Source organism: Mesocricetus auratus, unplaced genomic scaffold (assembly GCF_017639785.1).
Source record: "Mesocricetus auratus isolate SY011 unplaced genomic scaffold, BCM_Maur_2.0 Super-Scaffold_100009, whole genome shotgun sequence".
Classification (NCBI taxonomy): Eukaryota; Metazoa; Chordata; class Mammalia; order Rodentia; family Cricetidae; genus Mesocricetus; species Mesocricetus auratus.
In genome coordinates, this window is record NW_024429193.1 from 71,956,364 (window position 1) to 71,974,596 (window position 18,233).

At 42.9% G+C, this 18,233-nt stretch overlaps 1 protein-coding gene across 1 annotated transcript in view; it reads right to left on the reverse strand.

The window, feature by feature from the left end:
- Dchs2 (dachsous cadherin-related 2) overlaps nt 1-18,233 on the reverse strand; it is a 223,668-nt gene that overhangs the window by 48,510 nt on the left and 156,925 nt on the right. The window contains exons 11-13 of the mRNA XM_040752593.1: nt 14,052-14,186; nt 13,400-13,609; nt 8,339-9,196 (exon numbers count right to left, since the gene is read on the reverse strand). Of these exons, the coding sequence (XP_040608527.1) occupies nt 8,339-9,196; nt 13,400-13,609; nt 14,052-14,186 (1,203 nt within the window). The remainder of the gene's footprint in view (nt 1-8,338; nt 9,197-13,399; nt 13,610-14,051; nt 14,187-18,233) is intronic.

Below are 18,233 nucleotides of genomic sequence, written 5' to 3' on the forward strand. Positions count from 1 at the left end.
CAATACTCAAGTTCATATGGAAAAAAAACCCATAATAGTGAAAACAATTCTGTACAATAATGAAGCTTCGAGAAGCATCACCATCTCTTACTTCAAAGTCTACTATAGAGCTACAGTAATAAAAGCAGCTTGGTACTGGTGTAATTGAGGTCCATGATACCAATCCACACACTCGTGAACACTTGATTTTTGACAAAGGAGCCAAAGTGGTACAATGGAAAAAGGGAAATCCCTTTAACAAACGGTGCTGGCAAAGCTGGATATTTACATGCAGATGATTGCAAATAGATCCATATCTGTGACCATGCACAAAACTTAAGTTCAAGTGGATCAAGGATCTCAACATAAATCCAGCTACATTGAACATAGTAGAAGAGAAAGTGGGGTTACCCTGGAACACACTGGCACAGGAGACCACTTCCTAAATATAACAGTAGCAAGACACTGAGAGCAACAATCAATAAATGGGACCTCCTGAAGCTGAAAAGCTTCTGTTAAGGCAAAGGACACTGTCAATAAGACAAAACATCAGTCTACACAGTGGGAAAATATCTTCACCAACCCACATCTGATAGAGGGCTGACCTCCAAAATTTATAAAGAACTCAAGAAACTAGACATCAAAATACAAAATAACCCAATTGATAAATTGGGTATAGAACTAAACAAAGAATTCTTACCAGAAGAATCTCAAATGGCCAAAAGACATTCAAGGAAGTGTTCAACATCCTTAATAATCAGGGAAATACAAATCAAAATGACTCTGAGATACCATCTTACACCTGTCAGAATGATTAAGATAAAAAATACTGAGGGCAGCTTCTGTTGGAGAGGATGTGGAGTCAGGAAACACTTCTCCACTGCTGGTGGGAGTGCAAACTTGTACAGCCATTTTGGAAACATTATGGCAGTTTCTAAGAAAATTGGGAATCAAACTACCTTAAGACCCAGTGATACCACTCTTGGACATTTACCTAAAGGAAGTTCAATCATACCACAAGGACATTTGCTCAAAAATGTTCATAGCAGCATTTTTCATAATAGCCAGAACCTGGAAACAACCTAGATGCCCTTCATCCAAAGAGTGGATAAGGAAAATGTGGTACATTTACACAATGGAATACTACTCAGTGGAAAAATTAAGACCTCATGAAATTTTCAAGCAAATGGACAGAACTAGAATAAAACATCCCGAGTGAGGTAACACAGACTGAGAAAGACAAACATGGCATGTATTCACTCATAAGAGGATATTAGATGCAAAGCAAAGGATAACCAGACTAAAATTCACAACTCCAGAGAAGCTAGGTAAAAAGAGGGATGCATGGATCACCCTGAGAAGAGAATAAGATGATATCTATAGGGCAAACTAGGGGTGGGGTGATAATGGAGAGAAGAGCAGGGATGAGAACAGGAAGGAACCAGATGGCCTAGGTGGGGATGGATACAGTGGGAGAGCAATGAAAGAGATATCTTAACAGAGAGAGCCACTATGGGCTTAGGGAGAAGCCCGGTGCTGGAGTAACTCCCAAGAATACACAAGGAGGACCCCAACTAAGACTCCTAGCAATAGTAGAGAGGACGCCTGAACTGGTCTACCCTGTAATGAGATTGATAAATACCCAGCTATCATCATAGAGCCCTCATCCAGTAATCAATGAAACCGGATGCAGACAGCCACAGCCAAGAAGCAGGCAGAGCTCTGGGAATCCAGGTGAAGAGAGGGAGGAGGGGGCATGTGAGCAAGGGAGGTCAAGACCATGATGCAGAAATCTACAGAGACAGCTGGACCAAGTTCCTGGAAACTCGTGAACTCCAGACCTACAACTGTGGAGACTCCAGGGGACTGAACTAGACCCTCTGCATGTGGGAGACAGTTGTGAAGCTATCAGAGGAGACTATCAGAGGGGACCCTAGCAGTAGGACTACTATACAAACCTGGAACATGAGCCAACTTGTTGGAGGCCATTCCTTAGGGGTGGGATGTCATGCTCGGTGGCAGTAGGACCATGATGTAATCCCAGCACATGAGCTAGCTTGTTGGAGCCCATTCCCTATGGTGGGATGCCATGCTCACTCTTAATGTATGGGACGGGGCCTGGCCCTGCCCCAACCTGTTGTGCCAGACGATGTTGATTTCTCATGGGAGCCCTTACCCGTGAGGAGGAGTGGACTGGGGTGGACTATGGGGGAGCTGAAGGGGCTGGGAGGAGGTGAGCAAGGGTGGGAGGGAGAACTGTGGTTGGATTGTAAAATGAAAGCTGTGGATCAGTGTCTATCCCTGGAATACAGTCATCGTGTGCCCATAGCACAAAGAGGGATGCTCTCTCTGCCTGGACTCTTAGGGGAGTGCTTGGACCCTACCCAGAGTGAAAATACACACTCTAGATATCCCCTATGTGGAAGGAATTGGCAATAGGGTGGGAGGGTGGGGGGGTAAGGGGAGTGCGGGAGGAGGGGAGGGATAGGGAACTGGGATTGACATGTAAAACAAGCTATTTAAAATTAAAATAAAAATGATAAAAAAAATTAAAAATGGAAAAAAAAGGAAGCATCGTCAACAACACAACAACCTCATGGTTCCAGGGCAGAAACTCTGACTGAGGAGTAAGGAGTGAGATGAGGAGCTTTTAAGCCCAATGGAAGGGGAGCTGGTGAGCAATAGAGGCACGGGAACCAATGCAGCCTAACTAACTCTAGCTTGGCAGAGCTGGTAACACTGCTCTGGGAAAGGGCAACACAGGCCAAAGGCATTCAACCCGATACTTGCACCCTGTTCTTAATTGGTGAGGATTAACAAACAACTCTCTGGTTACAGTTTGGCTGCCTGTATCTTTATTCCTATAAAGAAAAAAAAACTACTCTTTACAATGTATCTATTGCAACTCACACAGCAATTATTTTTCAGGCTTCAAGCAGGAAGAATGTGCAAGTCTCCTTCACACAGCTTGAGAAATCCCACTCAATGAGACTACCTTTGCAGGATCAAACCAGTTGAAAATTCCACCACATGGGGCTGAAGAAGGAGGCTTTGTGATTGAGAGCACTTGCTGTTCATGCACAAAGCTAAAGTCAGATTGCCAACATTTGCATGGCACCCTAAAACTGTCTGTAACCCCAGTTCCATGGGCCTGGCGTCCTTTTCCGGCCTCCATGGCTACACGCTGTACATATGTGTTGCAATATATGGATGCAGGGAAAACACTTATACTCATAAAAATAAAAATTTTAAAATTCCAGCATAGACAAGGGAGGGGCTACTGAGACCTCACCCCTAACTAAAGAGCTATTGGCAGTTGAAGGCTACTGGAGATGGAGAACCACTTATCGTGGAAGGGGTGGTCATGCCCCTGGATAACCTCACACCCATGCATATATGCGTAGCATTAATTGGATCCAGGGAGTTAAAAGTAATAATGATAATAATAGAAATTAATATTTCAAAAGAGGAAATGAATTTGGCAGAATCCTGGGGAGGATAGGCAGAGAAGTGGGGGGTGAGTGATCAGGATACACTGTATACATTATGAAAATTTTAAAGAATAAATAAACCCTTTGTAAAATGAATAAAATAACAGTAAGTTAAGGCAAATAAGATCTCTGCTTCTGTGGCTGAGACCCAGATGGGGCCTGGGATGAATTCACAGAAATGAAAACTGTCTTGTGGTATACGCCTTTTGAGAAAACTTAACCTTGCCTAAGACTTTGCTTCTGTCTGCTTCAGAGTTATCTTAAATCATAGATAAGGTAAAAAATGTATTGAAAATAACTACCTAGATAGTTCTCATTCCTATGAAATTTATCTCAAATACAAGACTGGTCCCATGTAATGAAATGGAATGACAGAAAATATTTGTTTCTGCCCCTTCATTGTCATGAACATTGAAAGTCCCCAGTGACATGAAACTGCTTGCTCTTATGTTTATGGGGTAATTTATTTCCTTAGAAAGTACAGTTCTTATCTAGTTTGTACAGAAAATGAACCAGATGGCAGGGGTTTGGAAACTGCAAATACTTCACAGTGATTATACAACCATTATGTAATGGCTCCTCGCTCTAGTTAGAACTTAAACCCTGCTAACTTTATAAACTTCGTGTCGAGATTTAAGACAGAAGGAAAATAGCCACAATAACAACTGAAGTGATGACTGGTACCCTCCCACAGCTTAATCCAGTCCTTGCAGCATCCTTGTGAGGAAGTCCTTTGCTGCTTCCACTTTATGGAAAGGAAACCGGCTCATCATGACAGGCTCACCCGCCCTGCTTCGATAATGCGTGTCACATTTCCACACTGCCCAGCTGATGGAGAACAGCAGCTGGAGCTCCTGCCAATGCGCTGGAAGACAGTTTTCTCCTCCAAAATATCAAGATCTAAGTAGGTTACTCATTTTGCAATATTAAATATATTTTACTAGTCGGCCTGCCCCCGTGTGTCATCATGTTTCAATAGTATTCCAAGTTTTCCAAAGTCTGAGCACTTAACATTTAACCAGGGTATCAAAATAATTCATAATGTCAATTTTCCACCCCAGGGCAATTCACAGAAATGCATGAAGCTCTGAACACCCCACGCTGAGGACGACAGTTGCCAGCTCATCCTCATCAGGATGTCCACAGTAATGGGAGGGAAACAGAAGCACTGGGAAAGCTGACTTCTGGAGGCCCGTCTCGTCATTTAGAGAGTTTCACCACTGTGAGCAGCCACGTGGCTGATTCCTAACTTCTGAAAAAGTCCGGGGCTTCCTGGTAACACATCACTTTAGAAGCTGCCTCTGCGTTGTGCAAAGATAGGGATAAAGAAATATGCTCTTCTGCAAAGAAAGGAAGAAGGAAAGAGCAGTGGAGATTCATGAACGGACAGCAGAGAGTGGAGAAACGGAAGGGTGATCTGGGAAAAGACTTAAGAAGCACAAGACTCTGGGTGCCCTGCCCCTCTGCATGGAGAGGGGAGGCAGAAGCCTGAGGAACACGGCCAGGTGAGGAAATCAGCAATGCTAATCACAGGCCAGTCCACAACTATTGTGAGCCTCAAATCCAGGCAAGGGTTCTGGACACTTCTCTGGCAAGAGAATTCCTTTTTGCCAGTCTCCATGGCTCAAAGAGCCCTGGCCAGGGGCCATTTTGAGAGAGATCCTATTGTCTAAACTGAGCTACCCCAGAGACCTAAGAACTAGGAAGAAGTACATAGCAGAGCCTGATAAGAGACAGTGCTGGGGAGTGATGGAGAGTGGAAGACCACACACAGGCAAACAGAGGAAGGACAGCCAGCAAAAGGCTCAGGCTGTGAAATACCCAGGGGAGGCAGACTAGCACTCAGTTGTGGGAGATAACCTCACTACCTGAGAGTAGCCCTGAGTCTGCAATCAACAGGTAGATCCAAACCCCCTGTTCAGGGCTGTGGAGTCCAAAGAGTATATGTCAACCAGACACACATCCCCCAGAAGGGTTTTACTAGATTGTAAAGGTTTGGGAGATCAGTCTGCCTGTGTAGAACCCAACATACTCAGGGGACACCCCTCAACTTAAATATTAGCCACCCCAGGATGGGCAAACTGGGGACGCTCTGGAGAGTGGGAGAACCTAGCTAGTCCATAGACTACAGTAAAGTGTGATAGGCCATGGCTGCTTATACACAAAGAAAGGAGGCTGCTGTAGTTCCGGCCATTCTGACAGATGTCAGTGTGTCACAACAGCCAAGATGTGGAACTAACCTAGATACCATTAGCAGATGGGGGGTTAGAAACACAGTTCCTGGGCACAATGGCGTTTTAGCAGTGAAGAAGGGTGAAACTCCACCATTTTCAGGAAGACAGGAGGAAATGGAGATGACCATACTTAGAGAAATAAGCCAGACTCAGAAAAACCAGCAGACATGTCCTCTGATGTGTGAAATCCGTATAGAAGCGATATCCACATGTACATGATAGTTGTGTGTATATGAAACACAATTGGAAAGGGAGAGCTACAGGAAAGCCTAGAGGGAGAGTGCAGACAGAAGCACCAGACGGTCGCTGGAAAAGAATGACAGAAGGTTCCTCTGATACGGGTAATCGGGTAATCTAGACTTACATGTACCTATACATGCACACGAGTGTGTGGATGTATGTTTGTATATACACGTGCATGCTGCTTGGAAGCAGAAGGCAGAGGGTAACTCCGGTGTGGGAAGTAGCTCGGTGTGAGAGGTGAGAGCAGGGAGGAGGTACAAGGCTGTATAGTGACAGAATGGGAGGGGGGACAAGTGTGATCAAAGGCACAATGACAGATATTCACGAACGTTGTCTTAAAACACTAAAGCTAATGAAACAAAAACAAAGAACTGTAAGTTCAGCTAAATCGGAAAATAAAGAAGTGTTCAAATCCCATCTAACCTAGCATGAAGACTAGGGCATGGGCAGCCAAGGAGGCAGCAGTAGCAGAGGAGAGGGAATCGCACCTGCCACTGGTCGGGCTATCCCGCTGACCTACTGAGTTCTGCCTTGCAGCAACGGCTCCCACTGAGGGGCTTCTTGAATCTTAAAGGCTTTCTTGTAAAAAGCAAACTGTAGCCAACTCAGGTTGTGATGGGGAATCCTGATCACTAATGACTGGGTTTAAAGATGTCTAGTGGGTTATTAAAGCACACTTTCGGCTGTGCCTGTGAAGGTGCTTCCAGAGCACCGACGTGTGGGGGACCAAGTGGGAGGGGAGCACCTGCCCTAGCTGTGTGAAAGGCCCTAAGATAGGTGGGGACATAGACAGAAGAAACAGGAAATCAGGGGACCCAGAAAGTGCTCTCTCCCTCCCTCTCCCCCTCCTCCCTCTCCCATCTTTAGTTTAGTGTAATGATAATTTATAATAATACCCAATATAATCCACTTAGCATGCCAAATATCTTTTACTGACAGGATGTCTAAGGAACCAACAAGAAATTAAAAATTCTCTAATTTCTTCATTTGGTTTTTCATACAAAGGTTTAAATTTTAGGTGCATTTGGAGAAAACAAAAATCGTTCTGGAAGCTATAAAATGATGTTTAATACTATTAAGATCCTTCTAACACTGATTGGTCTCCTGCAATATCTTGAGTCTACTGAAATACAAGAATAGAAAACAATAAGGAAAATCTCTTCCTTGTATCTGTTATCACCTGGCAGTTTGCATTGAATCCATGCTCCAGGAAAAGCCATATCTGCTGAAAATGTCAATCAATACTTAATGCACGTAGCCCTTGCTTAGCAGAGAACCTAGGGACCCTCCCCATCCGGTGACTTGCTCTGGTCACTCTCAACAGCTTTCTTTCCTTCTTTCCCTTTCCTGTACATCCTCTGCTTTTGGTCTACCTCTTGGCTGACACTGACACCTTTCCATGTCAACTGTATTCTCCAAGGACAGGCCTGTCCTTGGGCTAAGACCTTGCATACCCTGACATTTTATTTCAGACCAGATCGATATTATCTCTGCCTGCTCAGATGTGAATGTTCCCCACAGGTCTGGTGTGTGAAAGGTTGGTGAAAATCCAAGGTGGTACTCCTGCGAAATGGTGGCACCTCAGGAGACAGGCCTAGTGGGAGACTATATCCCCACTCTATCTTCCCACTGGGCTTCCTGGTTAGTGAAGTGAACTGTCTGCTCTGTCATGCTCTCTCACCATGACATTGCCTCAACAGAGACCCAAAGCAACCCTACTCAGTTTTTCCTGGAACTTCCAGAACAATGAAGCAAAAGAGAGGTCTTGTTCTAATAAGCTAGTTGGTCTGGTATTTCATAATAGCGTTGGAGAATAAAATCACATTGATTATACCTTTGCAATATCACAGCTGAATCAAACTTGTGGGAGCTCATGAACTCTAGACAGACAATTGTGAAGCCTCCATGTGACTGAACTAGGCCCTCTCCATCTGGGAGACAGTTGTGTGGCTGGGTCTATCTGAGAGGGGCCCCTGACCACAGGACCAGTATCTATCCCTGGTGCATGAGCTAACATGTTGGAGCCCATTCACTACGGTCGGATGTCATGCTCAGTCTTAATGTGGTGGTGGTGGGATCTTGATTCTGCCTCTATTTAATAGGCCAAGCTTTGTCGACCCCCCCATGGGAGCCCTCACCCTATGGGGGGGGAGTGCATGAGGGTGGGCTGGGGGAGAAGATAAGGAGACAGGAGGAGGGGAGGAAGGGAGAACTGTGGTTGGAATGCAAAAGGAAATTTTAAAAATGAACTTAAAAAAAACTTCCCAATATCATGAACTGGCTAGACTCATAAGTTTGCAACTGCAAATGCAATGGCAATTTTCTATAGCCTGGATTAAAGCATTTTGCCCAAACTGGTGCAATATTCAAGAAACTTGGGGATATGCTCACCTGGCTCACAGTTTTCAGTCACGACTCCTGTGTAGAGATGGTGGCTGAAAGAGATCTTCACATCTTCTCCTTCCATGTGAACAACTAAGAGACCCGGGGTTGCCCTCGCTGGGACCCCCTGATCTGTGGCTTTTAGCTGCACCCAGATAGGAAAATATTCTGCTGATGGATTCTGCTGAAGTTTAATTTCGCCTGTATATTCATTGATAGAAAACACTGACTGGCTGTCTGCAAAACTAAAAGTGACAGTTCCATTTGGCCCTGCATCTGGGTCACTGGCTCTCAGATGAGCAATGGTTTGGTTTAGGGACAGCTTGGGAGAAAGGAAAGCATCAACTGGGTTCTCCTCCCAAACAGGATCATTGTCGTTAGCATCCGTAACAGATATGAGTACAGTCAACACGCTGCTCTTCGCGCCTTGGGTACTGCAGTCTCTGGCTACAGCCTGGAATGTGTGCTGAGGTCTGGCTTCTCGGTCAAGGACGCGGCTAGTTCTCAGTGTCCCCGTTACATGATCAACACTGAACGCACCAGAAGTTTCCTCCAACAGAAGATATTCTACCTGCCCATTGAGGCCCTCATCTCTGTCCACAGCAGACAGCTCCAGGACCACGGTGCCCACTTCAGCATCTTCCCTCACAGACGACTGATAATGAAGCATGGGAAAAGAAGGGCTATGGTCATTGTCATCCAAGACCCTAACATGCAACTGCATCACAGAGCTTCGAGGTGGATGCCCCAAATCTGAGCACAAGATAAGAAGGGTAAAATTGTTGATCTGCTCCCGGTCCAAAGCACGAGTTGTTGAGAGTTCTCCTGAGGTTGCATGAATAGCAAAGTACTCCTCGGTGTTTCCACCTGTCACAGAAAACATTGAACATCTATTTGAAACGGGAAAGTGGTAACTAATATACTTAATAGTTATTATTTATTTAATATTAAACAAATTTAATATTAACTATTAGTTTAGTATTTATTTCCTGATTGTTGTATCTTAGCACTTTCCTAAGAACTGAGAATAACTGAGCATGGCAAAGACCCTGACTTCTCAATACGTGTCTTAGAACATGTGCGATAATCTGGGTTTTTTGTACGTGCATACATCTTGTTTTGTATCCACATATTTCCCCATAACATTAAGATGTGTATTTTATTGGCAATAAAACAAGATTTAGGGATAAGAAACATTGTTTTGGGTCTTTGTTTTGGCTATCAATCAAAAATTGATGTGCGGAGGCAGGCACTGCAGAGATGGCTCAGTGGTTAAGAGCACTTGCTGCTCTTCTCGAAGTCCCAGTACAGATCCCAGTACTTACATGGTACCTCACAGCCATCTACAGTTCCAATTCCGTGTGATCCAATGCCCTCTTCCACAGCAGCGGAACAATACATACATTCAGAGAAGCACACATACTCATGAAAAAAATAAATCTTAGAAAAATCCAAGAAATTAACCAGTGGATTACAATAGTTTTCCAAATCGTGACTGGCTGTTGGGTTTATTTCAGCTGTGCAACATTGCTGTGTTCATCTCTTCTACAACCCTCTAGCTCTGTGTGTACGAGTCCTCACACTTGCGTTGGTTCTCCCATGACATCAGCAAGGACATTTTATTCATCTCCGTATCTTTCAAAATATGTGTTCTTTACTATCTTCCATGGAACCAACTCTAATAAAAGTTATAATTGAACACAGAGGCAAAATGTCTCCAAGTCATCGGTGTGCATTACTGAAGTGAGCACGGTTCAGAGACTCGTTGGCCATATTCTTGAATGAGTGGCAGGATCAAAGAGCCAGCCTCAGTGGTATGGGGGCCTTACTAGTTTGTAAGTACCTAAAGCATATGGGAATAAATGATCACAATAAATAGTGTAGGGACTCAGGAGGGACATCCTGCCTTTTTATTTATATGACACAGCTAATCTACATCCAACATAAGGATGGTCAGATGCATTATATGATATTTGTGACTGAGAAATCAGTTCATTTGCTCAATGAACAGTGTGGTGCTATTGTGTAACGAGTATTAACTCTTACTGTATACTGCAAATACGCTTCATATTGGCACGATAAGGAAGAGTTAGACATAGTATCTAGCTCCCGAGATCTTACTGTCTAGAAAGAGCAGGGCAGGACACAGACATTATGGTATGCTCTTTACACTCCTATTTAGATGGTACGGGTGCACAGGGATCCAACAACGTATAACATATTAGCATGGCCACAACACGCTATTGGAAACAATAACATCCAAATTCACCCTTCCGTGTTCAGTGGAAAGAAGCAAGACTACAAATTTTGGAGACAGTATTCTGTGTAAAGCAAAGACTGTGCATGAAGTCCCAGAAATATGAGCACTTAGTAGCTGAAATGTCTTGGAGCAATTAAACAAAGTGGATTCCCTTGGAGTTTGCATGTAGAAGATACGAAACGAGTTGTCACAAGTGAAGGCGTGGATTTGAGAGGAAAGCAAGGTCACACCACAATTAGCCTATATTTCACTGCAGAACCTAAAGGGGAGAACAGGGAGGATTTTAACAGAGCTACGAGTCAGGTTTCCATTTTAGGAGGAAGACTGAGGAATCAAGGTAATAGTTTATGAGAACGTGGAGGTTTAGGAGGGAGTTATTTTATCTGCACTTGAGCAATCAGGAAGGAGAGGACTCTGAAACAGTAGGCACATAGAGGAAATGGGTACATTCTAGGAGTACGAAGGAGACAAAGCAAGACACAGGAAGGAAATAGTCATGACTTAGCATCAGTAAACGCTGAGGTTTTGATATTGAATAGGCCCCAGGTGGTGCTGCTACAAGATAACGGTACCTTTAGGACATGGGGCCAGGTGAGTCTGTAAGCTATAGGGAATGCGCCCTTAAGGCAGATCATGGGAGCCTTCATTTTCAACTCTTGTACAATATAAGCAGGTTTAGTTTAACTTGTCATATGTAGTTGCCGTGATGTTCTACTACAGTCCTAAAGTAATAGTCCAATCAATCATGAATTAAAAACGTCCCTCTAAAAGTTAATCATATCAAGTATTTTTGTTATTATTACAAAATACTAGCATGAAAAATGAATGATGTTTAGATGAATCGTTCCTATAATAACACTTAAGGATGTCAGGGGTTACATAATGTAAAACTTTCCAAGGAGTATCTATAGACATGTAACTTTAGTGCCCAAAAGCTCAGTTTATACAACCTATTGCTAAAAATATTTTGCCTAAGAATTCATCAACTTGACACAAAACTAGGCTCATCTTGAAAGAGGGAACCTCCAGGAAAACTTGCCTCCATCAGATTGGCCTCTACGTAAGTCTGCGAAGGCATTTTCTTGATGAATGATTGATGCCGGAAGGCCCAGCCCACTGTGGGCAGGGCCAGCCCTAGGCAGGCGCCCTGGGCTATATAAGAAAGAGAGCTGAGTGTGAGCCCTGAGGATCATGGAGGTATGCAGCACTGCTTCATGGCCTCTGATGCAGTCTTTGCCTCCAGGCTCCTGCCTTGAGTTCCTGCCCTGGCTTCTGTTCATGATGGACTGTAAGCTGTAAGATGAAATAAACCCTTTCCTCCCCAAGTTGCTTTTGGCCATGGTGTTGGTCACATCCACATAAGGTTTACTCTGCCATCCTCACCTTTATTATCACCCCTTTCTCAGACAAAAACAAATGACTGGTAAATAGGAGGCCATCCCCACCTAATACTGTTGATCAGCTCCCCCCCACTGATCAACAATGCTGACACATTGGTTTTTAATCACTGAAGAACACATCCTACTTCATACAAAAAAAAAAGGACCTTGCTATTAACCACATTACAAGGTGTACTCAATTTCCTGTGATGGGTAAATCACAGCAAAAGCTCTGAATTGGTTTGGGGGACATAAAACTCAGAATATGATGTTCAAGTTCTAAGTTTACTTCTAGCAAGTGACTCTCCTCCCTGCTTTCAGGATGTGCACAAGGGGTGGATGGAGGAGAGCTGTGGGAGAGCAGACACTCAATGCTTCTGAAGGCCCGAACTCTGAACTCCATTCTTAGCACCAAAGGAGAAGTCTTAAAATGTGGACAGTTACTGTGTCTGTAAGGAGGCCTGTTGCTGTTCTCTCTCTTACTCTAAAGCAGCAGATTGCTATATACTCCCAGCTAAGCAAGAGGAAGGGAGAGAGGGAGGGAGGGAGGGAGAGAGGGAGGGAGGGAGGGAGGGAGGGAGGGAGGGAGGGAGGGAGGGAGGGAGGGAGGGAGGGAGGGAGGGAGGAAAGGAAGAAAGAAAGAAAGATCTACACTCATAAACTGGAAAAAAGATATCCATCAATTCTACTAAGAGGTCATTTCCAACACAATTTTGTTCTTAATAAACTATTATGAAAACCTGGACAGTATCTTTGAAGTTTTAATCTTTCAATAATCAACTCAACCTAAAATGACTTTTAAGCTTAGATTCCATATTTATTAATTTTTTTTTTTTTGGTTTTTACGAGACAGGGTTTCTCTGTATTGTTTCGGAGGCTATCGATCCAGCCCGGCCTCGAACTCACAGAGATCCGCCTGCCTCTGCCTCCCGAGTGCTGGGATTAAAGGCGTGCGCCACCACCGCCCGGCATATTTATTAAATTTTAAGTAGCTCCCATTTCAATATATGCAGATATTCATTTACAGAAAAAAGAGTGTCAATAATTGATATAAGAATAAAAAAACTACTTCATTATAGTAAATTGTAACAGAATATAGAAGGAATTATCAACTCAAGATGTAAAGAATAGAATAAGCAATCATAAAGAAAAATAATATAGGAAGTGTACATCTGTTCTATCTGTATTTGCCCTATTATTTACATAGATGCAAATTCAAAAAAGCCTTCAAGACCATGACCTTGGAAAATTTGGAGGGTGTTGATCCAGGGTGGGCAGAGGAAGCCCCCAGTTGGGTGAGTGAGGGAGGGAGCAGCAGTTCTCATTAGGTGTGAATTTTGTAGGCAAATACAACAGACACCAAAACAGAAGAATGACCAGACCACCTACTTGGTAAGTAGCCAGAGAGGACCCTGGCTTTCCTGTACTCACCAGCTATGCGATAGGTGACAGCTCCATTGTTGCCGGCATCCATATCGAAAGCCAACGCAGTATAGACAACCCCTGGATCTTGGTTCTCCAGCACTTCAATGTCATGGCTGAGGACAATAAGCTCTGGGGAATGGTCATTTTCGTCTTCAATGGTGCAGATGATGGTTGCAGTGCCAGACAATGAAGGGACACCACCGTCCCGTGCAAGTACTAACAATAAACACAAAGAAGGATGGTTTGTGGCTGTGAGGCTGTGAATACATACCCAAGATACATTGTTCTGGTTACACAGCATGAGACTGAACCAACTGGGTGACCCTGGGCCAATAATATTTCATTGAAAGACATCTTACAGAAATATTAAATTTCAGGCTTAGAGAAAAGGCTCTCCATTTAAGAGAAATTGCTATACTTCCAAAGGACCAGAACCCAATTAGGAAGCTCACGACCAGCTATAACTCAATTCAATGGGATTGAACAGACTTTCCAGGCCTCCATGGGTACTGCAGACTCATGGTGTGCATACAGACAAGCAGGCACACACATGTAAATGTACATTTTTAAATAAATTTTTTTGAAAAAGAAATGCTGAGTCTCACTGATAACCCTTCTGAATCCTTTGAGATTCTATAGTGGGCAACAGCTCCCTTACCTCGAAGTGTGAAGATTTCTTGAGCTTCTCTGTCAAATGTGACAGTTGTCACCACCTCTCCTGTATCAGGGTTGATCTCAAACAACCCAAAGGCAGGCCCTGGCATGATTTCAAACTGAAGTTCAGAATTGACTCCTTAAGGAAAAAATAAAGCAAAGCTTAGCAATTCTCTCCTCGGGTTAAGGTTACCATTTTCATATGAATATATCAGGCTGTAGATGAGAAAGGCAAGATTCTTTAAAAGTCTTCAGATTAAAGTAGATGACAACACCTCTGTCTGTTCTTCTGGAATGGCAGCCCTATGTGCAGAAATGCTTGCTTTTTCAAAAGCCTTATGAGATTTGCCCACAGTGAATGCTTAGGATTTTTTCCTTCCCATAAACTTTTTCTTAGGAGTGAGCAACTCTACAACATAGTCCTAATTACTCCTCTTAACACCCCTGATTGTGACTTAATGGCATAATTGTGAACTTGTGGAACGGATTACAATTTCTGTAGATTAGCCTGTTTAAAAGTTCTGTGCTCAGCTGCAGGACTCTGTTTATTCTCGACCTCAGGAGGCAGGCCCGCAGGGTTGCTCGTGTGCTTATTCTTGCTTTGTCTTGTGTTTAACCCAGCAGTTGGTCTCCTATCTAGTATGAGGAGTGCCATACCACATTGCTATGCATTTCAAAAATAATTCCTCCCATTTTTGTGGTTGTAAGTAGTTACTTGCTTATTCCTCCTCACACCCTTGTAATTATCCAGAACAAACAAGAGAATAAGAAACTAGAAGAGAAATAGAGATGACTTTGTCTAATCCCATTACCTTAGTAAACAAGTTGGAAGCCTGTGTCTGCAGATATTTAGTGCAGTCCTCATGATGCATGCCTAATGAAGGATGAATGCATGACCAATTGCTTCTCAGTGCACATGACATTATCTCATATTAGACCTCAATACCTTCAGTCCCATGGATTCTTCCTCATGCCCCTAGAAAGCACCCCCCAATGACTTTCCCTCTGCAGCCCAGCATAACTTGCTTTTGCCCTGTGTCTTGGGGTTGAAGATTCCCAGTAGAGTGGCAGCCTAAGCTCAGTCCAGCCATCTCTCTGCTCTCTTTGGTTATCCAACAGAAGTTAAGATGGAGAGAAGGTCCTAACTCAGGCTAAGGTCGCAGAAATGTCACTATCATGTGTGACTGTCCTCAGTCATAGCTCATCTGTAAGATCTCCCACCAAACATGTGCTGGCTCACTCCCACAGGCTCCTTTGTATTTCTCAGACAGAAAGGAAATATTGAGAAAGAATTCCTTTAATTATCTGAATCCATATTCAACCCTGTCTCTATCTGCCCATTTTAATTCTTCAACTGTTCAGGTTTGGAATTTTCCTGAAGTTTCTAATGTTTCCACTATAGTTTTTCCTGTCCTCAGAAACTGCAAGAATTAAGTCCTTCTCAGTATTGCCAAATTTCACTTAAAGATGTTGTCCATTCTCGGGGGCAACTTCAAATTAATCACCGCTAGCTATTCTTTCTGATATGAGCAATGAATTTTCTGATCATGAAATCTACTAGCTATTTTAGTTCTTACCTATTTAGCTTCTCCATGGTATTATCAATTGCTGACTGACACCCAGAAAGACTTAAAGGAACAAAAACAGAGGGAAAACACAGAAAGAGGAGTAGAAAAGAAATGTTTTTGCTTTCTTTTTCTTTGCTTAGAATTTTTGTTTATTATATTGATCTGTTTATCAGTTGTTTTGGTGCTATATATGGAATCCAGGGCCTTGCACATGCTTGGAAGGCATTCCACAATTGTGATACAATCCCTCATTGTTTCTCTATGCCATATTTTACTCCTTGTTTCCAGGGTGGGATGAAAAGGGCTTATTCTAGTCATAGTTTAATTAGCATCTCACTCTAATGGATAGAGGTAGAGCTGACTACAGATTCATCTATTTCTTTCCTAATGACTCCAAATGACACCATGTGTTCATATTTTACTCCAATTATTTGTTTGGTCATTTAACTCCTTTCTTCCTTCCTTCCTTCCTTCCTTCCCTTCTTTCCTCACTCCTTTCTTCCTTCCTCTAGCCTCTCATTTCTTCCCTCTTGTGCTCAATTATTCATGTGCACTTACAGAATGTTAGACTTGGGAAGATATTGTTAAGACAGTTATGTTGGTCTCCAGAGCTCCTTTCTTGTGGTATAGACAATTAAATAAAAGCGTTGTAAAGAGTGATGGGATAGACTTCAGGGGGAAGTAGATTCAGACAAGACCCACTACAGGTAATATATTCTTTATTTCATTCAGTAAGCATGGAATGTTCTAAGGCAACAGGCAGTGACAAAAACGTAGCGCTGGGAAGAGCACGAAGTCTTCCTCCTCACAAGGCTCAGCACTCAGTACAAACAAGTAAGCACGCAAGCACAGCGCTACATGCCGTGGCACGACTGATAAGCAGAGATGCTCTGTGGGACCATGAAGATGAACAAGAGTTATCCAACAAAGAGCAAGGAAGAGTGGATGCACTCAAAATAAAATCCGCACATGCCACCAGCATCTTCAGAGTCCCTCATGACTCTGCTTATTCCTGCAACTCTTCTCACGGCTCACACCCCTGCTCTACCCCTCCTGGCCTTACCTCCCTCCTGCTCCCTGAACACACTAAGTTTCATTTTGCTTGCATGCTCCCTAACTGTTGTTTCCTGCTTGTTATTCCTTCATTTTTTAAAAGATAGTGCTCAAACGACTGCTGTGTCTCAAATCTAAATCTGCGCTTCCATGCCAAAGATACAGTAGAATCTGAGACTACAGCTCTCCTTTGCCCAATGGGTTCCTCCAAGCATCTTCTTCAACAAGTTGCCATAAGGGGATGCTAGAAGGAGATTGAAAGTCTGAAGGAGGAGAAGGGGCTGGGGACACAGCTCAGCAGTTAAGAGCATTTACTATTCTTTCTGAAGACCTGGGTTCAGGTCCCAGAATCCACATGGCCTCTCTCTAACTTTAGTTTTGGGGGAACCTGGTGCCCTCTTCTGGCCTTCATGGGCATTGCACATATATTACGCATATACATACATGCGGGCAAAATAGTCAAAACACATTAAACAATAACTATTTTTAAAGGAGAACAAAATTGGATTTTCTTCTTCTTAATAGCACATCATCTTGTAAGTGCTATTCTGTCCTTTTAACATTCCAAGATCCAGATTCTGCACATCTCCTCCTCGGATAGTCAGTCCTCTGCGTTCCAAATGTTCTCTTTTTTATTTAAATGGTAGTTGTTTCCAGACTCATCCTCCACTCCTCACCCCCACCTTCATAGTGTTGCTTTGCTTAGTCAACTGCCCAGCAATAGTATTACAGCATCTAATATTCTTAGCTGGTTAGAACATTTGTCACCAAGAGAAGGTCTTGCCTACCAGGGAATGTGGACTCTTTGTCCTTGAATAGAGTGCTGAGTGTCTTGTCACAGGAAAGACAATGCCAATAAATCATTATTTTGTGATAGCATAGACAGCCAGCCACTAAGGTTGGACTATAATGAAGTAATCATTAAGAGATTCAAACTGGTTAGGAAACCAAATGTCACCATAATTAATAGAAAGCAAATTACAAGTTGAGTTTTAAACTTGCAGCTTAACTCATAGAAGATAACCAATCTACTCTGAAAGACCCAAGATAAATGTCCTTGAAGACAGGACTTACACTGAGTAGCAGATACAAAACAGAGACAAGGTAATGCAAAAGTCTGCTAAAATCCAAATTGAGAGTCTGCATTATGGCAGGCAGCAAAAGGCAAACCTGTCTAAGTTGTAGAAAGATAATAATTAATATTGGCATAAACCTGAGGAATTTGCATAAAACCTATTTTAACTACATGAGAAAGACCTATGTCTTAAAGCAGAATATAGCACTGGCTTGTGAATTCTTACTGACATTTTATGTTTACTAGGGATAATGTGGAATACTGTTTTCCAATTAGGAAGGCCATTTTTTCATGTCTTTAACAATGACATAATTATCACACCCTCAGAGATTTCTGAACCCAAAAGAGGATATTCTTCATCACCTTTGGGGAGAGTAATGAAAATAAGTAAATAAATATATTTCAAAGATTAAAGTAGCCTGAAGCTATTTATGATTCGTGGGGTTTGGTTTCTCAAATCATGAGGCCAAAAATACTGATTGAGTGCCTC